The following is a 24,381-nucleotide window of genomic DNA, read 5'->3' on the forward strand; positions in this document are numbered from 1 at the left end:
AGACTCGCACAGAACAAAACAAAAAAATCACAAGAAGAAAATGTATTGAGAACACGTAGAACCGCAACCAAAATTTAAACCAAATGAATTCTTTGAAGTGTCACTTACCATTTATGCTACTCTTTTCGGCTGCCTGGCTGCCTCCCAAGGAACAATGCAGATCAAATGTATATCGACCTAAGTAGCACTGTTTCACCATCTCATTCAAATGCTCGTAGAAGCGACAATGATATAACAGAGCCTGCAAGGCAGTTTTTCCGGTGAGAGATAGACCAGATTCTTCATCATGTACACAAGGTCCCTGGAAGAAGGGGGTAACATATATAAAAATATATAGTCATTAAAAAGACCCTCATAACATTGGTTCCCAACCAATGAGAATGAACACCTCTTCTGTCAGAGTGGGAAATAGTAAGGGTTGATGCCATGAATCCATGAAAATGCAGGAAAGCATATCCACAGAATTCATCTCTGAGAATCTCAGCTATGAAGCAACAACAACAAAACAACAAAATTGCTGCCAACTTATGCCAGGAGAATTGGGACTCGGAGAAGCTGCTGAACAGGGTTTCAACTGGTCAGAGGTAGGACATTCCTTGTCGTTCTTACTCACGAAAGATTTGAGCATAATTCTAACGTCTGGGGAAAATCACGCAAATCCTGCTAATTTATACAGTTTGCATAATTCTCTCCCGACACTCCTTCCCTCACACCTGATCGTTTGTGGGGCTGAACACAGAAAGAACTTCAATACTTGTTTGAGATGAAATGCAATCAGAATAAAAAATAAGTTTTATAACTCTGTGAAGTTCTTTTTAAGTAAACTTACATTACAAGATGGGAATCTACATACAGAAGATGTCAGTAATGTGCATTCATTGAGTCAAGCATGACAACTACCTACTCAGGGAATTCTGCTGACTTCTAAGCGTGATGACATTGAGTCAAAGTTTTTATATTCGGCCCCATTGATGCCAATTTACAATTTCTATGCCAAGCATTTCACAGCCACAGGGGTGTGCTAAAACCCACTGGAGTCAGTCACACCTTATAATCTGTGTGTGCAGTGACTTCAGTCACCTTGAAAGTACATAACATCTTGTGATCTGATGACTTGGGATTACATGTGCTGATTTATTGACTGCAGAAAGGATTTCAATTTCAAAAGCAGGGAAGCTAAGAATCTACTGAACTGTGATAACAGAAAAAAATAACTGCTGGGATGGTAAAGCAGTGAACATTTTAATCTCCTTATCTTGTGTACTATTTGGTATACCACTAAATAACACCATATAAAGTTCCCTTCCCTTTCTGCAACATTCTCCATGGAGATAAGTGTAGTCTAAACAGGCTTAAGCAGAGAACTATAATATATCAACCTTTTTATTTTTAGCCAAAGCACTGCATAGTTATCAATGTTAATCAACATATTTAAATAAATACTGAAAAACTGAGGGGAGGATAAATTATATCAGATTTCATAATCTCTCTTACAGACAAATAATTTGTTTCTTGTAAAATCATCCTAAATACAGGTACACATTTGTTTTATAATTACAGCATTTGTATCTACACTTGTTCCAGACCAACAGCTCCAATGAAAAATTGTATATGTTCAATCTGTGATAAGATTTAAATCACAGATTTACTAAAATCTATTTCATGTTTTTAAACTGTGATTTCCCATGGAAGTCTTGAGCCAAGTGGCCATAGATTATAAATCAATATAAGGAAATCTATTCCTTTCACACCACAGAGTGCCAGAGCGGTTTACTACCAAATCAAGAGTATAATAATATTATTGCTTATGCCAATTGTATCTATAAAAACTTATCAGTAAAATATTAACCTGAATTACAATCGGCCAGGTGCTAAAAATGGCCAGTTTACAGGAATGGCTGGGGGGGGGGGTATGCCAAGCATAATGTAGCACCATCTATCCCTGAAAGACTAGTCAAGAATATATCGGCATCTTTTGAGATGTTTCCCACAATAAATTACTTATCAGAACACATATATGGTAATTCCATTGAAATAACTTGCTTAAAATTGAATGAGTATAATTATGGGCAGTTTAGTTCTAAATCTTAGTGCGTGTAATCTCATCTCGGCTACTTCAAAACTGTCCAATTATCTTTTAATCTCCTTTACAGGAATGTAAGGGAGCAACCCTGAATATATTCTGTTATTAAAATGAAGAAGAAGAAAAACCAGGAGCTCCTTTTGAACTAAGACACTTCTGGTATATTTGAAAATCCTTTGAAATGCATGAATGGCAACTGGGAAAAATAGATGTGCCTGGATATAGAAGCTCTAAACTTTTCACAGAAATACTTTCCCTACTCCTAACCACCCATGACAAACAATGTTCACTGAGTATACAGTGGTACCTCGGGTTAAGTACTTAATTCGTTCTGGAGGTCCGTTCTTAACCTGAAACTGTTCTTAACCTGAAGCACCACTTTAGCTAATGGGGCCTCCTGCTGCCGCCGCACCTTCAGGACACGATTTCTGTTCTCATCCTGAAGCAAAGTTCTTAACCCGAGGTACTATTTCTGGGTTAGCAGAGTGTGTAACCTGAAGCGTATGTAACCTGAAGCGTCTGTAACCCGAGGTACCACTGTATTGAGGTTGTACACTGATTGTAGGCATCATCCCCATGAAAGATAGCAAAGTAGCATTAGAGAAGGAATCCAACAGAGACTCTGCAATGCATTTGATCCTGCCAATGTCTTCCAACTTCCCAGCAGCTTGGATCCCAAGATAAGTGAACATAAAGTTCACGGAAGGAGTTTTCCAGCCTCTTTTCCTCCCTGCAGCTCCTGACGTATCAGAGGGGCCTTCTGGACCAAGTGGAGTGCAGGGAGCTGCTGGCAAGAAAGAAGAGTAATCCAAAATCAGGTAGGGGCACCTTCCAGGCACTTCGCCATATTCACTTATCTTAGGATCCAAGCCACTGAAGACGCGAACTTTTCTGTGCAATCAAGTTAATTGGTTATATTAGACAAGCTAAAACGCTATAAATAGAATGTATATTAAAATATATTATTTATATTATTCAGATGTCACCTAATATAAAAAAAGTCTCTAGGCAACCTACAAACAGAATAAAAATACACTTAAAAACAGCAATAATTAATGCACTAACAAAAAATAGAATTACATCAAGAATAGCAAATGGCAAAAACATCAGCAGTCTTAAGCCAGTCTAACTCATTACACTCCATCAAATGCCTGGGAAGGCCTTAACCTGCTGTCAAAAATATGCTTAAAGTCAGCTCTGGACCATAAAAAAGCCCCCAAACTCATTAACTGCATGAATTATTTGCTCCCAGAAAACTCGCTTTTGTTGATGATGGTTCTTCTTCCTTTTTCTGCAATTGGAACTCCATTAAAGAAAAACCTATGTCAGTTCAATAGTATCCCATGGAGGTATTTAATATAGGTTTTCAGAACTATACTGATCTTCTTTCAATGTTAAAATAATATCTATCTTCACTCTGCCAGAACAAGTAGGTTCTAGAGATACAATTCACATAATTATGGATCTACTGTACAAGACAGAGAGTGGTCTGCTTGTTGCAAGAAACTCCCGGGGAAATAGGTTCTAAATAACTCCTGCCAAGTTTATCCTTCTGCCTTGGCTAAGCCACACAATAGTATCTAGGCCACAGAGAAGTGTTTGAACTTAGCATCCATTTTAAGGCTAGGGCTTGATATCTCCTGCTCACAGGAGGATTATTTTACATTTATTTTAAAGCACCAAGTGGGGATGAAATGAAACCCAAAGATGTCCCTCTTCTACTTGTGCGGGTCTTGCAAAGCTGTGAAAAGTGTTATTAGTGCCTGCACAAGTGCTGGTAGACCACACTGCCAGTGGGTATTTCCTTTCTGTTCATGGTTATTTGAATCCAATCCATTTTTTAAAAAAAAAAAGATCAAAAGGATACATTTACTATTGAAACAGTTCTTTTTAAAAGCATTCACAAAATGTTTAAAAGGTATTTCACAAACCTATTAAAAACGCTTTAAGATGCAGCTTCAAAAGAACTGACAAGCTCAAATAGGCAGTTTACCAATTTTTTTCTGTACTAATCCGTGCTGGCATCGTTCCCTCCTACAAACAGGAATTTCATTTCCCAAACTAATCTTTCTGGGTCCCTGGAGCTGCTATATAGGGATGCTTTAAAGTCAATTATTCCAAAAGCTCTTTAGTACATCGAGTACCTGTAAATTCCTGCTTCCCTTTGCTACCACTACCTTTGAGGGGAGCATTGCCAGGAGAGACAACTGCTGGCCATCAGCCCATGTGAGGAAGTCCCACCCCAGGGAGACCAAAAGTAGGGTGTTCTATTTCCGACTGAGTCCCATTCTTCCCACAGCTGCTGCCGAAGAGGCTGGTGAGGCAGCAACAATAGCAAGAGGGCTGAGGAGCGGACTGAGACCTCCTCCCCCAAGATGCCCCACAAGAGTTAATGCCCACAGTCACAAGGGCTGGGAATAGCTGGCACCATCTGCTCAGACTTGCAGGGGTCAGCAAACTTTTTTGGCAGGGGGCCGGTTCTCTTGGAACTTTGAAGTGTCAGGCATAGCTCTAATGGCTTTAGCCCAAACGTAGCAGAGTTTTCCTGCACAGCGAAGAAGCTAGTTGAGGTGGAATGACTAGTCAGCTAGACTCAGAATAACTATTTACAGGATTTATTAAAAGGAAAAATAAAACCAGCAGAGTTTCTGCATACAAAACAAAGCAAAATAAATCCTTTCTTTCTCTCTCTCTCTTAACCATACACAGCACTTCTTCTCCTAACACACCCACCTAACACAAACTGTGCTAGCATTCCTAGATAACAGAGTTGAGTGCTGGTCGTTAACCAATCAGAGTAAGTAGCTTCTAGGTCAAGCAGACCTTGGCTTTCTTCCAAGAGCAAATTGACACTGCCTTGAGTTAATTGTGTGAAGCCAGAATCTGTAAGTTTTCATGAGAATCAATTAACAGAAACTGAACAGGTTCACTGTCCCTCAGACCTTGTGAGGGGCCGGACTATATTTTGAAAATAAAATGAACGAATTCCTATGCTCCACAAATAACCCAGAGACACATTTTAAATAAAAGCACACATTCTACTCAGTCTGATACCCAGACTGTCTGCAGGCCGGATTTAGAAGGTGATTGGGCTGGATCCGGCCCCTGGGCCTTAGTTTGCCTACCCATGGCTCAGAGCAACAACATCTGGTGATCTAAGAAAAGGGCTCCAAAGAATTCCTCTTCCATAGTACCTCCCATTTTCTGCCTCTGACTTTGAGGGAGGAAGAGACAGGAGCCACATGGCACCATCATTTGATCCCACGATGGCACCTGGTATTCTGCAGTCAGCTTTAAAGAGGACACTTGTTTCTCTCATCTCAGGAATTCTCTCAGACAAGCAGGACAGCAATATTCCAGAAACATTTTTTTCCCAATGTTTGCATGCACCTTATTGGTTCAAGGTAATTGTGAGGGCAGTATCATCAACCAACACATCAGACTTTGCTGTTGTGAACAACTCTTAAAACCATCATAGTTGAAAAACAAATATTGTAAAATAAAATGCATCAACAAATTACATCCATCATCTCTCCAAACATAGGTCACACACTTTGATCCCATTATGGTAATGGGGAAAAAGATTAAACACATCCCTCAAATTAAAAGCAGTGTTATTTAACTAGCTGAAGCCCTAGGTTAAGTTGCAAGTCCACTCTGTAAGGCTAGAATAATTTGAGAACGATGGTATTTGGGTTTTATCCAGTAGGGAAAGAATGTTGGGGGAAGAATTGTTTTGCTTGTCCCAATCTTTACTGAAAACAGGGTAAAAATGTTCATTATTTTCACTTCTAAAGTACATCTAAAGCAGCTTGTACCCTTTTCTTTCCTCTAACAAGGATATAAAATATTGGACGCAATTATATTGATGAGCAATGGAAACTCATCAAGTCAACTAGTCACCTGCCAAATAGAGTCTTTAACCTCTTCAGTGGGCAGTGGAATCACCAAAAGATTCTGAAGAATAAATGCAGCCTGCAAAAGAAAAATCAAACATCAACAGTGCCACCTGGCTGCAGCTAAATAATTGAAAACAAGAAGGCTGTTTCAGATATACACTATTATCACCAAAAGTAATGTTCAGGCCACTTTCACCTTCTATTTTAAGGAATTCAGAAGCTATTTGGATTTTGATTGCTCAGTGAGTCATTTAAAAAATCAAATGTTATGCTGTCTTGTCAAGTTGAGGGAAGGGGAAGTGCCATTTTATTTTTAGGATAAATTTTCACTGAGGACAAAGCATGAATAGCTGAAACATCCATTACACAGAAAATACACAACTACATGTATTTGACTTATTTTTAGTATAATTTTCTTTAATTGCTAAGATTTTCTGAAAATTGATTTCTGTGTATTACTTTCTTTTCTATCATGTTTAACCTTGTTTGTTTACATAGTGCAGAAACAGTAGGCTTCCACTGTGATGGGAAAAATTAAGAGAACTCATGTTTGTTCCTCTACGTTTCAGTGAGGATGTCTGCTTTGAATTACAAAATAAAGAAGTGTGACCAATAGCTGAAGAGCTTCTTTAATGAAATTTTAAAAAGAAAATGCCAAAATATTCAGCATAATAAATTCTACCTGACATATCTAAAAATGCCATTATAACAGCAGGAATGAGGAAAAGCTTTTTTTAAAAAGAGCAAAACTGAACTGAATTTGGGATTCAACTGACATGGTACTTTTAGTCACTGCTTCCAGGCACACCCAAACAAAGCACACTTTCTACCTCTTTGCCTTGGCATACCTAGATACATTCTAAATAGTGTTAGAATGGTGGTCTCTCAGAAAGAGAACCAACACTATACAAGATTGTACTTCAAATGGGTTGAACAAGGCTGTCCTGGCCCCTGTCCAAAACCAGGCAACAGAGGTGTTTACTTGTACTTAGAGAAGTAAACTTTTATTATGGCAGTCCAACAAAACAAATTCTGCATCTATAAAAGAGCAGAATCTAGCCCTGGTGCTCTTATAGGGTGGATGAATAGTTTCCCCATCTTCCTGCCAAGCTTTAAACAGAGGTGGAGAAGGATCAGCTACTTGTGCAACTTATCTGCAAGCATGCCATCCTCCCTTCATTGAGGGAGATGAGTCTCCACTTTTGATGTGCCATCTCTCCTTGGGAGAGATCTTCGGAACCATTCTGTTACAGAAGTCTGAACTCTGCTCCTCCATCATCCTCCACAGTCTGGGAAGGGGCAGCCCCTGGGTCTCCCTCCTTTGAATTCTGGGTGCAGGGTGAGGGTGCTTCATCAAGCAGGCTCTGCTGCACCCCTCTTCCTTTCTGACTCCCCATCCTCAAGTGCTCCAGATCAGAATCAGAGCGCCCAGGGTGGACCATGACACTGACAGAGGGAGAACTGTTCAAACTCAGTTTAAAAGTCTAAATGTGAACCTGCCCTAGTTTCACCTAAATTGTATTTAGGTTTCAGATGACAAAAGCAGAAAATATCTGTGTACACAATCTTGTTTTGCTGATGTTGGCTATTTCTTCCTCCTCTTCATAATCTTCAGTACTCAATACACAGGCTCAAATGGGGAGTGTGAAGGGAGAGATGATACACATTTATTGGATCCCATGCAATTTTACAAGCACATCAAAGTTATCTCAAAGTTTCCACAATAAGAAAATTACAGAACAAGTCAAGTAGTGCTTGTTCCGAGAAGGTGACGTAAATGATTGCAACCTTGTATCCACTTATCTTAGACTAAGTGCTATTGAACTCAATGAGATTCACTTTTGAGTAGACACCTAAAGGAGTGTGCTGTAAGAGAACTTGAGAGAACTATTAAAAAAACCCCATTTTTACAGGGAACAGAATTTACATACCTCTCTTCGGACCATGCTGCATTCAGACTGGTCCAGCAGGATGTTAATCACCGTTCCCCACAAGCCTCCTGATATGTTCTGGCAGCTTTCAGCCAACGCGAAGCAGCCTACTTCGAGGGATGTAAGTGCTGATCCTATGGCGAGGGAGGTGAACTTTACCTAGAATTAACGAAAATCCAAACCATTTACACATTAAAATCCAACTTTTCTCTAACCTCCACATTGCATTTTAGACCACGTTCCCCACCATTTAGAAAGTTTCTTGAAAAACTGCAAATTGATTCTTAAAACCAATCATCTGGTTTTAAAACATTTTGCCTCAAGACTGTTATGGAATATTTTTAATAAAAAGTTTGGTCACAAAGACCTAACAGTTTATGGAAATGTAAAACTTGCTCGTAGAAGTATGTAGGACAAGCAAAGTTTTAAAAGGTACAATACGGTAATGTTTGATACAGTAATAGTAATGCATGTAAGGTGAACAAAAAACCATTCATTCATTTACTGAATCGGTAAGACTAATAAATAAATAAATAAAAACCACCTTTGTCCTGCCTTCCTTTTTCTCCATACTATTGTTAAAATAGCATGGGGGGAAATCTGTTTCTTGACTGAATTATTCTGAGATCAAGAAGGAAAGATAGTACCCTTCATTCAAGAAACTGCTGAACAGTGACTACTGTCCAATTATATTTTAGATAATCATTCTAGCATAGCATCCAATATGCCCATGGATACATTTTATGGTGCCCTTGAGGTTCCCACCCCTTCCTCTGCTGAAATTACATTTGAGAGCCGAATCCTCTTGTAGCCAACAGAATATGCCATGGTGTCTGTTTCACTGTTGTGCATGTGCAGTGTCCATGAGTTTCCCCAGTTTGCAAATGCACCCATGAGCCTTAAAAGGTTGGCGACCCTGATTTAAGACCTAATGTCAACTTGTACCATCCCCACCCCAAAACTTGCAAAGAATTCTAAGAACAGAACTGCTCAAAACAAAGCTCTCAGATGTTTTACCAGATGGGTGTCTCCACCCCCATCATTCAGCCCAGATCCAGGTCCAGTGCCAAGGGCCTTCTGGAGGTTCCCTCACTGCGAGAAGTGAGGTTACAGGGAACCAGGCAGAGGGCCTTCTCGGTAGTGGCACCCGCCCTGTGGAACGCCCTCCCAGCAGATGTCAAGGCAATAAACAACTATTTCACTTTTAAAAGACAACTGAAGGTGGCCCTGTGTAGGGAAGTTTTTAAAGTTTGACGCTTTATTGTTTTTAATATTCGGTTGGAAGCCACCCAGAGTGGGCGGGGTAGAAATAATAAAATTATTATTATTATTATTATTATTATTATTATTATTATTATTATTATTATTATTATTATCATCATCATCATCATCATCATTTCAATAGAATTTGAGAGGGGTTTTTTTGGTTTTTTTTGAGGGGGGTAGAAAAACTGAACAACTGTGGATGCATTGCTATGTGTAAGAAAATGGAATGCCTGGTTTGTCTTCCCACAAACAGGAGATTACTATGCTTAGGAAGAATGGATGAGGAGCCCCTTAAGGTGAACAATGACACTGCCATCTGCGAGAGGTGGCTGGCTTATCCTGCAGCAAAATATGCAAAATTCCTTTTGGCAGAAATAGGCAATGTATTATAGCAGAAAAGGTGAAAGAGGCTTTTGTTCTGCAGTTCATGTTTCTCATATTGATCCTTGCACTGAAAGGCAAAAGAAGCTGTTAACAGCAGCTATTCTCTTGAATGCCAACTTAGTTTATAAGTAGCTAAGGTACTGTTGGAACGGAAGAAATTATTTCACCTCTGCCCTCCCCACTTTTCTTGTCTCTTGAAAAAAAAGCATATATTGCTATGAAAAATTGATATTTTCCTCTGCTGTCATCTCCCCTTTCTCCCATGTTCAATTTACCCAGGGGACAAATGTTTCAAGAAGCAAAATGTACAGCCTTTAGCCTTCATTAGCCATTGTTGTTATCCTCCAGGGTTGAGCAATTTGTTAAGCGCCAAAAGCCGCATCAAAAATACTACAGGTGCCAGAGGACAAAAGAAAGCTTATATGAGTTAACTATTAGCTATGTACAATTAACAATTTTGCATACAGTGTTCATTAATATTGACAGATGCCATAATACAGCTTGTCAACATGTTGCAATTATTCAGTCAAGTCCTTTGGGCATCTCTACAAGTGGGACTTGGGAGACCTGCTGTAGTACAGGTGAGTGTACAACTGGTTGTGAAGCTCCTTGGTGTCAGCTTCCTACTATAACAGTTCACGTTGAAACCACAAAGTAATTCCAGTCCCCAAACAGTCACCCCAACCTTCAGGTGGGAGGAATCCAGAGGGAGAGAAGGATAGGTAAAGGTAAAGGTACCCCTGCCCGTACGGGCCAGTCTTGACAGACTCTGGGGTTGTGCGCCCATCTCACTCTATAGGCCAGGGGCCAGCGCTGTCCGGAGACACTTCCGGGTCACGTGGCCAGCGTGACATCGCTGCTCTGGCGAGCCAGAGCCGCACACGGAAACGCCGTTTACCTTCCCGCTGGTAAGCGGTCCCTATTTATCTACTTGCACCCGGAGGTGCTTTTGAACTGCTAGGTTGGCAGACGCTGGGACCGAGCAGCGGGAGCGCACCCCGCCGCAGGGATTCGAACCGCCGACCTTTCGATCGGCAAGTCCTAGGCGCTGAGGCTTTAACCCACAGCGCCACCTGCGTCCCCCGAGAGAAGGATAGTGGGGCGAAATTAAATGGTTTGAATGTCGTCCTTGACGGAAATCAGTTTCCCTACCCCCTGCTATACAGGAGGAGAGTTGGACATGAGACAAAGCAGGATGGGTGCAACACTCCTTGTACTCCAGTGGAAGCAATGCGTGGAATTTTCTCCCAATTTTAGCACAGCGCAATACACCTTCCCTGCCAGGGCTCTAATGATTCCAGAGGGCAGAGCATTTCACTCTGTACTGAGCATCCACTAAATCACCACAGAACTGCTGGGACAATCTTCATCTGCCTCCACACCTCCAAGGTTGGGAGGAAAGTTGGCTGCTCAAACTTGCCAGGCAGCAACGGTGCACTTGCCATGAAAAATGCGGAACTGACCTTGTGAGGATTGGACAACATCATCATATTTGATGATGAAGCAACAATTCCAACAGTGAGGGCTTTACTGACCTCTGGATCTCTGTCTACCCATAATGGAATCAGCCAAGCCAAGCCTTGCCGAGAAACAACTTGTTCTTCGCTGTTATATGGCAAGAACCAGAGAGGTATCCAGTCCTAAAAGATAAACAGATGAATCCTTAACCTTAAGATAGCCTTCGTATAACACAATCTAGTCATTATTTATTCCAGCATTTAAAATTGTGCATTAGTGTACACTTTTAAGGTACTACCTACAATAAGGAGCAAATACAAGAGACTGTATCCCAATGGTAAGGGCACCATAAGGCACAGTAAGGCCATGTGTAATCTGGTAATGATATCTTGGAAGGAAATTAAATAAATAGTCCTCAATTGCAACTTGTTGGTTACAATGCAGAATTTTCATTTGACATACGACTACCTATTCAAAGTTTAAACCTGTCTGAGCCACATGAATGCCGAGAGTCATTTGAGCTGCTCTGGCTGCAAGTCACTGCTGAACAGACTAGACTGGAAAGACAATTTCATGCCAAGGGAAGAGTAGAAAATTGCAAGGAGCTGAAATGCTCAGCTCCTCTAGCCTAACTTCCTCCAATATAGAAGTGACATTGCAGGGGGAAACAATTTTCATGTTATTTATTCCAAGTCTTAATTGGGATCTCAATATTTATTTCTTGGGGGGTTGAGGAGCTAGACCCCTACCAGGCCATGTAGGGGTTGGGAAACACCAGGGTTTCCCAAACCTGGGTTTACAGCTGTTTCTGGACTACATTTCCCTTCATTCCTGACCACTGGTCCTGCCAGCTAGGGATGATGGGAGTTGTAGTCCAAAAACAGCTGGAGACCCAAGTTTGGGAAACCCTGTACTAGTTTCCAAGGTTTACCCTTTCCTACTTCCACTCCAGTGGATTTTAGCATAGGGCAAAGAACACATAAACTACATATATTAAACAAGTTGTGCCCCACATTCTATAAATGAATATTAATATCACCAAGTATATAATCAAAACCTCTTCTGAAAAACATTTTTAACACACTGATTCTCTCCTCCCTACAACCGTTATGGCATCACTTGGATGCTACTGCAGCAACACATTCCTGTCTGGAAACTAAGGATGGTTTTTTGTTCCATGAACGCACTTGTGTACAGCTTGAAGAAGCAAAGGTTGATCACGGTGCTCGTGTTAACACGCAGACTTACAATTGTTTACCAAGGACCCCAATAACAAATGCACCCATTGAAATGCAAATCCGCTATCACGGAGTACTGGTGGTGCACAGAGTTGACAGCTAATTAGAACTGTCAGTAACTGCACGTTATCCGAGTAGCTTAAGCTAAGAGACAAGGGTCGCTGTTATTCCTCTTACCGCATTTGGAGCCTGAGACATCATTTCATGGGACAAGTGAAGCAAACAAAGGATGGCGCTCTTTGTGACACCTTTCCCCATGAAAGACATGGCATTTCCTCCCCATTCGACATAAAAAGATGAGATGACCTGGAAAGAAAAACATAGAACGGCAGCTTAACCGCAAACTACATTCTGATGTATGTAAGCCGAATTGCAGATGTGAGTCAATGGCACCCACAAAGACAACAGGTTTTTAGCTTCACTAAATAGACACTTTCCCATGCCGGTTTCAAGAGCAGTTTTATAAGCAGACATTTCTAAATCCTGTTCCTGTGTCAAGCAACTCTCGTTCACACCTTATGTCATCTATCTCTTTCTTCTGGATCGGTAATTTCCCCATCTTACTATTACATTCAACAAGTCTCTACAAAAGAAGCAAAACTGTAACAAGTAAGGTCAGCATATGCAGGGGGTGGGGAAATCTATTACCTAAGTCAGATAATATTACGATATCTATGGCTGTCTCGGGCACACACACATAATGAAGCAGTATGTAAGGTTCTGGCAAGATAAAGACTACAATTCTGTTGCTAGTTACGGGAAGAGTGAACTACATACATTTAGTGTAGGACTACTGCACTTCAAATCTATATTTCTTATGAGAAGTTTGATATTGCTTCTTGGCTAGATACTTTGGCAAGAGACTAGAAGGTTATTTTCATGACAAAATCCTGTTGTTTCATTTCTAGCTCGGCATCACACACATTGATCTAAGTAATTTAGGGTTTCAATAATTTTTAGACTATTTGTGGATTGTACAAATATAATACAGAGACGCTCATTAATTTTGTCATTTTGGGGATATGCAGAGTAAACACACAAATTTGCTTTTAAAGAGGTTAAAAGCCTGTAGTACAAAAGCAGAAGCAGTCACCATCTGTTCAGTGACCATTTCAGATGGGAAGCTGTGTAAGAGCTACTAGCTTTCTTTGAAAGAAATACAAAGCAGACCAAAAAAACCCCCTCAATTAAATGGCTCCAATTTCAGAAGCCACTCTACATTGAGATCTCATCTGATTTAGTCACCAATTAGAAATGCATCACGGCATCCCATCCCATTTTTAATTTATGTAATCAGCCATCAGCAGGACTTCCACATCTGCACTCCGTTCGGTGCTAACAATTACGTAAAAGGCCAGCCCTTTCTAGAAACAGCCCTGTTATTAGCCAACAATGACATTTTAAGAGCTGAATTTAGAAAGAAAAGCAGAAGTCGATTAAATAATATTTATACATCTAAGTGACATAGAATCCAAAATCAGATTTAAACTCCCACTTCTTCCCCATTTCACCACAACACATTATCAAAAAACATTAACATGTTTGTTACATAATGACAGTAATGGCTATATTTCTGCCCTAAAGAAACTCTTGCTTCATAATGAAAACCTCCAAAAGAGTTTGGAGACCTAAAAGATTAAGGAAGCCCACATGCTTTATTCTACTGCATTACTTACAAACTTCTGCCTAGCTTTAAATGCCAGAAGAACTGCTGTGGAAAAAAGACATCAAAAGGAAGCTACAACCAGCTTTTATTGCTTCTTATCCATGGGTTTATCTAATGTCTTTCAAATGCAGCCTAACAGCTTTATTGTATAATGAAATGAAATATTCTTTGCTGACTGCAAGAAGAACCTCTCCATTCTGAAGGAAATCAGCCCTGAGTGCTCACTGGAATGACAGATCCTGAAGCTGAGGCTCCAATACTTTGGCCACCTCATGAGAAGAGAAGACTCCTTGGAAAAGACCCTGATGTTGGGAAAGATGGAGGGCACAAGGAGAAGGGGAGGACAGAGGATGAGATGGTTGGACAATGTTCTCGAAGCCACCAGCATGAGTTTGACCAGGCAGTGGAAGACAGGAGTGCCTGGCGTGCTCTGGTCCATGGGGTCACGAAGAGTCAGACACAACTAAATGACTAAACAACAAATGTCAATATATACGAGTTCATTCAAAAGTTGTCCCATCAGTGCTGTTTGTGGGTGAGCAGGTGGGTGATGGCAATTGTAGTTCTTCTAGCTTGCAAAACTTCCTTGCCTGTTGGTATCTTTCCTGCCAAGAGTTCACAGTCCATCCTGTGGTTTTTCTCTCTAGCCCCACTTCCTCAAGTTCTACATCTTATCTTGCAATACTTGCTGCACTGATGCCTTTTTGAATAAACACATACTTTCCCAACAGCTTTACAGTGTGGGAAGTTTCATGGGGAGGAAAATAACCCATGATCCTGTGCCAGGGATTTATTGCTTCCAAAGGAACAAAGCAGCACCTCCTGTGTAATCATTATAAGCCATGATTATATAACAGTATTTTTAGAAGTTCCATATCCATTAGTAAAAAAAATAAAAATAGACGTTTAATGCATAGGCTTGGATCCATACTCCCTGTGAGCAAAACTCTGCTTACAGCGTAAACCCACTGAACATGCGTTGAGGAGGGGGGTGTTGGTGATAAAATCAATCCTTTCTCTTGAGCTTCCAGAAAAGCTGCTCTGAAGGACTGGAGGATGCATCAGAATGGCGTAGGAAGTGGCTAGAAAAACCACCTCCTCTTTTTCCTTGAGTGGGAGCATCTACTGGATCTTACTTGCTACCACAAACAGAAGCAGCCCTTCCATTTGTGGAAAGGGCATTATGGATCCAACCCACTGCATTCTGCTTACCGGTCGCATTGAGATCTGTATTCATAATTCACTAACCTCAAGAAGCCCTGCTAAGTATTTCTTACAAATGGCAAATGGCTCCATTGTAACAGAGTACGAACTCCAGCCTGGGAGTGCAGTGACATGAACCATGCCTCTTAATGTTCTTTCCAGAGAAGGTAATCCATAGAAATGGGGGGCATCTGTTACTCGTAAATACTGCAGAAGTTTAAGAGCGAGTTCTGTTCGGAAATAGCCAGTAAGCTCTAGGTCTTTCCTGTAATGAAATGTAAGATTCAAGGTTCTAGCATTATATATTAATTAATTAGTTTACTCACTGGATAGCAACAGTGACTGTTTAAATCTATAGTTCATATAATTTAAGTTCAGATACACTAATGTACTAGAAGAAAAAAGGGGGCATGCAAAGGAGGTAGATAAGAATGATGGCAGAATATGGAAGCCTCACCATATTGTGGCATTTTATGTTGCTGGATATAACAGGGACCTCACTATAACTGAGAAAATGCTACATGGTTGCAGAATCTCCAGAGCTTCAGCCTTGGCATTAAGTAATGTATGTACTGATTCAGAAATAATAACTCGCCCTTGCAAACAGTGGGAGAAGAGGAGAAAAAGCAGACAGATTAACCTATCTGCCACAAAACAAGAGTTCTGTAGCTTGCATTCAAGCAGAAGGTGCTTAAGTGCTACAAGAATATTACAAGCCAACACATTGGTGCGCTCTTCCTTCTAATAGTCATGAGCAGGCACCTTACTGTCCAATCTTCAGTTTCGTCAGGACATCATCCTGCCTGTGAGCCTTAAGGCGTGCAGTTGACTGCAAACATATTGGCCAAGTTCAAAAAGTCTTTCTTAATTTCATCAAAGCTCTGGCCCCTAAATCACCAGTACAGGCCAACAGTTTTCAACCTGCGTTCCAGAGAGCCCCAGGGTTCCTCAATGGAAAGATCAGAAACAGCTGACAAAACTTATTTATGTAACAAAGATATACCTTGCTCTTCTGTCTGAGAAACCCTCAAAATATGGCTTACAAAGAATTAAAACAGAACAGAAATAATAAAAAAGCAGCAGTAGCAAACAACCAGCATACATTAAAAGTCTGCACAACACAAAGCTGAACAGAAAGAAAAAAAATCAGGGCTGCTTCAAGTGGGGTCACCACTGAAATGATACCTGCCAGTCTAATGGACCTTGATGGAGGACCAGAATAAAGTAAATCCAAAGTAGAAATCAGGCAGGCAGCAGCAGCAGCAGAAATGTCTTGGATGTGTTTTAGGGGTCACTCCCAGTTCATGCAGGTCAGTACTTAGGCTCAGCTGGCCATGTGAAGTGACTGCACATTTCATAAAATGCTTTGGGGTCTCTTCTGCCCCCCACATCCCAAGCATCTCAACAGGTCAAGGTGGATCCTGCATGAATGTCAAATACTCTTCTTCACAAACATGTAACTTTCCAGTAAAAATGAAAGCTGGCGCTAACAGAATTTTGGGAAAAGAAACCAAATGTGGGGGGGGGGATCACATTCCATGCAGCATGACCAACACCTGATATATTAAACTACCTCTCCATGCTATACAGCAACAATATTTTTAAGAATAAAATGTCTTATGGATAACTCTTTTATGCTGTACCTGTCAGTAGCGGACATGAAGCTGAGCAGAAGTGTATTCAAGAAAGCAATCAATTCTTTCTGCAGTTGTTGCCTGACAGCAGTCTTTAGGTCATCCATTTCATCTTGTTGCTGGGATTCTGGCTGCACTACAAGATCGAGTAGAGACTTTGGATTCTGCAGAGAAGATCAGTGAAATGTTATCAGAGCAGGTATTTCATTATTTATTCTCCACCAGAGCTGGGGAATCGGACTGTCATACAGAGGAGCATTTCAACCTATGTTTTACCTGAAGAAAATAGTGATAATGAACTGTCCAAAACAAACTGAGGAATAATTAAAGTTGTTCCATTTCCAGTAAGGCATAAATTTAAATTACTAGATGGTGGCAAGACTCCTGGCACAGACAGAGAGGATTAGAGTGGCTTATCACCTGGAACAGCTTCTATGGATTTCACTTTTCTGACACAACAGGTATCTTATTTTGTTGGGGGGGGGGGAGATCTTTTTATGAAATAAAAACTTATCTGTTACTCATTCACTGCAAAATGCTCAAGTATCTTGTCAATTCTATAGTGCACATATCATATTTCCCCAGAACTTAAAACTGCAACATTTTGTTGCTGGGCATATGCACTCTTGTCCCCTAATTTGTATCTGTGTTGGGACTGTTTTGTAGAATACGATTGTGCAGCCTGAGCAACAGAATGGCTTTGCTGCTGTACCTGCAACATCCAAGCTCCCCACCAGTTCCTCTATTGCTTACCAGCAGAGACACTCAGCAAAGGGAAGCCAGGTGAGCAAAGGTACGTCACCTGCTACTGAGCTTCTCTCTTTCCTGCTGTTTGAACCAGATGAATGAAAGAAGTTGCCTTATTGGTCCCTCCAGCCAAGTGCAGGCAAATTCTCAAGGCGTCCCACAGAGGCGTTTCACACCACTGTTACCTGATCTTTTCCAGCCTCATCTGGAGCCAAGGCACCTTTCAAACCTGAGAATGTTTGCCTCTAGCACTGCACTGGTCACCATTTGTAACTGGTTAGAAAATTAAACTGTGCCATTGAAGTCTGGAAATATGCTGGTAGCTGGACCAGCTGAGGATCCAACAGATTGTTAGCTAGGTGAGCTCCATTGTCCTTGATGGCATGCCTTGTTTCAGAAGTATATGAACTCCCTCCAGTGTAGTAGATTAGGAGGGTTGGATTGTTCTGCCTGCTCCCCAATTAAAAAATCAGTTGTTAGTCAGGGTCTTACATGCTTTAGGATTACATCCATGATCCATTTTAGATGTTCTACATCTGACATAATCTTCTGTTCCTTAAGAAACTTGTTTAGGAAACATACAATGTCAATCAAGAGTTTCTCATCCTCTGAAGAAGCTGGAAGCACCTGAAGAAACCTTCAGCATAAGCAAGAATTTAGCATTATCACAGGTGTATCATAAGCTTTGACTGATATTCCCCATTCCATCTTTCAGTCTTGAATTAAAAAGATATGTTCAGATATGTGAAGAAAGCTAGCAGTAACATACAGATGGCAAGTGAAAATGCTCAGTACGAAGTGCCGGCATGCAAATGTTCAAAATCATTTTGACGCATCATGAGCTGCAGTTTCGAAATTTCATGCCATCCATGTGTGATTTTAGCAGAGGAGAAAGCAGACCATCCACCCCTTTGTCTTTCTCATTTCATGCTCTATTCCACTGCTTCTGTGAGATACCACTATGTGCACTGACAGACAGTCCTGGAGACACCAACAACAACCACCACCTAACTGCCCTAGGATCTACTTGCGTCCAACAGACTGGCAGGAGAGGCACAAGTTTGAAGGGGGAAGGAGAAAAGGGGCAAACCACTCACTGCTCAGCCCAAGCCATTAATACAAGCTGAGCTCCGATTATCGGTTGGGGGCTCTGATTAGGTTAGTACTGTACAGGGATGAGAAAGCAGCCAATGAAACTGAATTCATTAGCTGGGGGAAATTCGTCAGATGTGGGGGCAGCTGATTACTATTTTTTAATAGTCGATATTATGGGCAGAGAAAGAGGACCGTGACTCAGTTGCATGTGTCCCATTCTATCCTTAGTCAGGCTATGAATCTGAGCACTCTCCCCCTCTGCTTGCTGCTAAACACAGATGGGTTTACCACTTTAAAGAATATTTATTCCAGTGCCAAATGCTTAGAAGGACTCCAAAGAGTCTGGATATCTTTGAAACTTTCAAAGCCAAATCTACTGTGACAGGCGGCTTTGTAGACAGTTATGCACCTTGCACTTACACACTGACCTGCTTAATGCTGTTTGCCAAGCCAAGCACTTCAAAGTGGCCCCATAAGGGCCACTGCTGCAGATTAATGCCAGCCTGTCATTCAGAATGTAAAAATTCATTCTCGTGATGGCGGCCCGAACTTCCCTGTGGGACACTGCTCGAATGATGGAATTAAGACAATCTTGCAGCCCACTGGTTGCATGAGTTATCTTCAGGGTAATAATATCCTCCGAGGAGAGCTTTAATGTGTCTGGAAATCTGAAATGAAAAAGGAAATCAGCTGATTGTTGAGGATTTCTTTTTTTACAAGAGATTACTGAATGAAGCAAAACAAACATTTTGTCTTCTCTGATCAAATTGGCTTTGATCCAATTATTTTTTCTTGATATGAAACCTTGGGCAGCATGTGTCTTGTTTTAAGAGGCTGTCTGCAAAATACAAGATCTATCACTGAAAATACATTTCATTTATTAGCTATTATTAATAAAGAAGTATTTCACGGATGTATTCAGTATCTTCTTTGGGAGATCCCAGGATATATAATTAATTATAGCACTCAAGCACCCCCATCCTCTATCTGAATCTCAAGTCTAATTTACAAGGACTGAATCAAACTGGATTTGGAATCAGGCTTAGTGACTTCTCCAACAATGTCCTCTCTAGTGTTCTCCTTCCATTTCCCAAACTTATCCCGTTGTGCGATGGTGTTAGTAGAGAGACCTTTGGATGGCAGAGGTCTTGTATTTAAGGAACTGATATGGGAAAGCTTTGGGAACTATATCTCTACGTTTCGTAGCCTTAATGGACATTCCTACGACATTTGTGGGACCATCCATACTTTTAACACAAGTGGCTCTGCTGTAGGAAGACTTTACCACTAATTTCCCCTCTTTGGAAAAAGTATGCAAAAGGCAGGCTAGACAGTTGGGATGGCTGGTAGACAGGATTGGTTGAGCTAATGGCTGACTGAGAGCGACTGCACTAATGTCATGCACATGGGGTTCCTCGGGGGCAACTGATTGGCTACTGTGAGAACAGAATGCTACATGGGCCTACAATCTGATCCAGCAGAGCTCTTCTTAAGTACTTATGTGCTTCCCACAACTTTGACTTAGACTCCCACAGTCTCATTGTACTAATCACACATTCTAACTAGAAGCAGCATCCAGAGTTAACCCAGTTTTGCTCTCCTTACATTTACAGTCAATGGAAAGAGGATAAGACCGTACAGTGCTGGAGGAGACACCGACAAATTCCAGTTGTCACCCAATCCTTCACCCAAAATAGTCTTCCTGCTCCAAATTCTAGCACATGAGGGGATTCAAGAGGGAATTTTCAATGAAGGTGAATAGCTTACTCTTTGGTTCCTGTCTCATAATCAGTGAGTTTCAGTAAATTATCCACTCCATGGAACCAAGACAAGTTCCAAGCCATTTTAAGCATGTCTGACACCGGTTTTGAGGCCCAGAGTTCACAAGGAAATGATAACACCACTGAATTGGGGCTCACAGCATGATGAGCTTTGACTCTGACAGGCAGATGATACCTTTAAGGAGAGAAGGGGGGTATGGCAAAAGTTAAAATAGTTCTTTATCATCTGAAAACTTAATAAATCTGCTAATCTTCTGGCAATAACTGTTAATCTGTACAGTGGTGCCCCGCAAGACGAACGCCTCGCAAGACAAAAAACCCGCTAGACGAAAGGGTTTTCCGTTTTGGAGGCGCTTCGCAAAACAAATTTCCCTATGGGCTTGCTTCGCAAGAAGAACCTCTTCTGAAGGCTGGCGGGGGGCAAAAGTCTTTGTCCCTCCTGCCTGCCTTCCCGGGGGCTTTTAAATCGCCCCGGGACAGCGGAGAATTCCTCCGCTGTCCCGGGGCGATTTTAAAATGCTGGCGGGCGGCAGCGCTGCCGCCCGCCAGCATTTTAAGATCGCCCCAGACAGCGGAGAATTCCTCCGCTGTCCCGGGGTTTTTAAAATGCTGGCGGGCGGCAGCGAAGGCTTCGCTGCCACCCGCCAGCAAAGGCTTCGCTGCCGCCCGCCAGCATTTTAAGATCGCCCGGGACAGCGGAGAAGTCTCCGCTGTCCCGGGAAGGCAGGCGGGGGGGGAAGCAAAGACTTTCGGCCCTCGCCGGCCTTCAGAAGAGGTCGGGGGACAGACTGTCCCTGGACCTGGTCTGAAGGCGGTTTCCATAGGAACGCATTGATTGATTTTCAATGCATTCCTATGGGAAACCGTGCTTCGCAAGACGAAAAACTCGCAAGACGAAAAGACTTGCGGAACGAATTAATTTCGTCTTGCAAGGCACCACTGTATGTATATGGCTTAAAAGAAACTTTAGGTGTTTCTTCTTGTTATAATGTTATCCCAGTCTTACACACGATCTACTGTGGTCTCCTATCCAAGGAACTGAAGGGCCCACATCTTCTTTGCTTCCACAACACTGTGGTGTTAAAATGATCCTATATCATTCGCTAGGCCCTAGCTTAGAAGCGACTTAGAGTAGAATACAAAAATTGCATATTGCAATTCCTGAAGATACACTCCGAAGACCTTGCTGCTACTTATTCCATCAGCTGAAGAATGATTCAGTATGAGAATATTCACACCTTTCATGATGTGCATATGAAGTGGCTTCCCTAGGAAGTGGTCTGTTGATGGCACTTCCTGGTGAGGCACTCCACAACACCAGGGATACAACTTTCTTAAAGATGCAGAGAGGAGAGACTTACCGTCTAACAACAGAAACAGGCAAACTAAAGGGAAGAATGCTGTAAGAGTCACAGGGGAAAGTATCAGCCCTATGAAAAAGAAAACAAAGACGATAGCTGTATTAAAGAAGCACTCCATGGGTTAATCAATTAATTAACTGCCCTGTCACTTAAACAAATGCATTGTGATATGACACAAGGGCCTTAGTTTAGAACAAACTCACAGTGTGCTGATCCACACTGCCAAAATTGTAGCTGCTTCACTGTTCTCCCATTACCACTGTCCCAACTCTCCAGGACTGGTTTTGGAGGGCACCCAGGGAGCTGGAGGGGACAGGAGAGGAAGCTCTGTTGCATAGATGGAAGTCAATTGCACCAGCAGAGCTGCAGCACTGGGCGCAGTTTAAAAAAAAAACAATTCACTTTTAAAACATTTTACTTTTGAAAACCAAGCAAAAGATACCAACCCCTTTTGAGAAAGAGTGTGTGTGCATAAGTGAAAAACAAATTTATTTTACTGAAAAAGAGCATAAGATACTCTTAAAAAATGGAAAGTTTAGATCAGGCATAGGCAACCTCGGCCCTCCAGATGTTTTGGGACTACAACTCCCATCATCCCTGACCACTGGTCCTGTTAGCTAGGGATGATGGGAGTTGTGGTCCCAAAACATCTGGAGGGCTGAGGTTGCCCATGCCTGGTTTAGATGGCTCTAAAGTTGTTTACCATTAATTGTTTAATAAATCAAAACATTAGTCAAAAAGGGCTTGTGCAGTATCACCAACAGTAAAACTTCACAACACATTATCCCTAACAATGCATTTGACCTTTGAGATCAAACTCCAATATGTATTAAGCTACTAAAAGCTTTGTTAATGCATTAACTGCTAATGTAGGATCAAAACATTGGGCATGTGTTTTAATTCTGAAATTGATTACAATGGCCTTTTAAAAAAATCTCACTACTGTAAGTACCCTATAAGGCTATTTTGGTTAAAGCCTGCCAAAAACTTCAGTTCATTTGGGCAAAACACTTAGTGGGCCGTGGACTAAAACCTTAAGAGAACTTCTTGGCATTAGGCTTCCAAAATTAATGGGCTTAGATGCTAACAAAGCTCCAACCAGCGGGAGCATCCTGTGAGAAGAGTTCCACTCATAGGACTTCCCTACCAACAGAAGGGCAAAGAGATGTGGCTCCCTGCAGTCTTCGATTTATAGCCACTAGGCTCCTCAAAGATCTTCTTCAGAGTATCAGGGGACTCTCTAGAGCTGCAGTGTGAAGTTTCAACCTTTCTACCACGCCTGGCATCGTATCAAACATAAGGTGCAATAAACTGGATGTGGTTTGCCCCAAACGGCCCGGTGGGCCAATCTTCATGACTTGATGAGCCTAATTAGACTAACGGGTCAAATATTGCTCAGTTATTGCTTATAATTTACATTTAACTTTGCTGGAACAGGGAGAACAAATACAGTGGTACCTCGGGTTAAGTACTTAATTCGTTCCAGAGGTCCATTCTTAACCTGAAACTGTTCTTAACCTGAAGCACCACTTTAGCTAATGGGGCCTCCTGCTGCCGCCGCGCCGCCAGAGCACGATTTCTGTTCTCATCCTGAAGCAAAGTTCTTAAGCCGGGGTACTATTTCTGGGTTAGCGGAGTCTGTAACCTGAAGCATATGTAACTTGAAGTGTATGTAACCCGAGGTACCACTGTATTTTGCTTGGTAGAAAAATAAAGGAGCATAAAAGCAGTCACTATAAATCCACCTACCACATCTCTTTTCTTGATGCCTCATCAAACAGCAGTAGACAAAGCAATGCTGCTGCTTCACTCATGACAGCACCATAATCTTGGAATAACAAGCAAACTAAGAACATAAAAAAAGAATTAAAAATATTTCTCCAAGCAGCATGACCACGGGGTTATACAAATATTCAAGTCTGCTGACGACACAATCCCATGCATCTCTACTCAGAAGCAAGTCCCATTGTTCAATGAGATTTACTCCCTGTTAAGCATGCAAAGAATTGCAGCCTTAAAACTACTAATTACAGTAGAACTGCCAAGTTTGGATTTGCTTTTTAAAAGTAATCCATCTCTGAAAAGTACTAGAAATATTAATTCATTATATATAGCTGCAGGCGAAGTAATGAATACATCTTTAAAGTTTTTGGAAAGAAAATGCTAAAACGAAACAGCATTTAGAAATAGCATTTCTCCAAGGGCTGATTACTTATTCAGATGTTTAATCTGAGGTTCACAACAGTGAATCAGCAACCTCAGAACACAGTGAATCAGCTCAAAATTGTTGACAGAGTTTTGGAATTCCAGACCATTAGTAATCGTGGCCAGTGGTCCTGGGGTCAAATAAATCAGGAGGCAGCAATTTATTTACAAGACCAATGGAGTTGAATTCCAGTAATCAAAAACCATTCAATGAGTATGTATATGAGAAACTGGTACTTAAATTACAGTATTCTTTGAAGGAAACAGAGGCTGCAGTCCTAAGGACTAAGGAGCAAGTCCCTTTAAAACAGAATAATTTGTTTCCAAACAAACATGTGCAGCAGGAACGGGGAACCCATAGTTCCAACACTTAGAGGGCTACGGTTCCCTGACAACCGGCTAATGGAGGCTGTAGCCCAACATCTGGAGG

The 24,381-nt window shown here is 41.4% G+C and overlaps 1 protein-coding gene across 4 annotated transcripts in view; it reads right to left on the reverse strand.

Moving 5' to 3' along the window:
* Positions 1 to 24,381, reverse strand: part of RTTN (rotatin) — a 92,662-nt gene that overhangs the window by 36,599 nt on the left and 31,682 nt on the right. For all 4 annotated transcript variants that reach the window (XR_014566198.1, XM_083746834.1, XM_083746835.1 and 1 more), the window contains exons 22-33: positions 23,496 to 23,592; positions 21,747 to 21,815; positions 20,372 to 20,560; positions 19,033 to 19,272; positions 18,002 to 18,146; positions 16,772 to 16,926; positions 15,174 to 15,393; positions 12,437 to 12,565; positions 11,099 to 11,203; positions 7,914 to 8,072; positions 5,987 to 6,058; positions 109 to 301 (exon numbers count right to left, since the gene is read on the reverse strand). Coding sequence is in view for 3 of the 4 variants with exons in the window: in XM_083746834.1 (XP_083602960.1) it covers positions 109 to 301; positions 5,987 to 6,058; positions 7,914 to 8,072; positions 11,099 to 11,203; positions 12,437 to 12,565; positions 15,174 to 15,393; positions 16,772 to 16,926; positions 18,002 to 18,146; positions 19,033 to 19,272; positions 20,372 to 20,560; positions 21,747 to 21,815; positions 23,496 to 23,592 (1,773 nt within the window). In the remaining variant the exon portion in view is untranslated. The remainder of the gene's footprint in view (positions 1 to 108; positions 302 to 5,986; positions 6,059 to 7,913; positions 8,073 to 11,098; positions 11,204 to 12,436; positions 12,566 to 15,173; positions 15,394 to 16,771; positions 16,927 to 18,001; positions 18,147 to 19,032; positions 19,273 to 20,371; positions 20,561 to 21,746; positions 21,816 to 23,495; positions 23,593 to 24,381) is intronic.

This window comes from Podarcis gaigeae (genome assembly GCF_964106915.1).
Source record: "Podarcis gaigeae genome assembly, chromosome: 7".
Lineage (NCBI taxonomy): Eukaryota > Metazoa > Chordata > Lepidosauria > Squamata > Lacertidae > Podarcis > Podarcis gaigeae.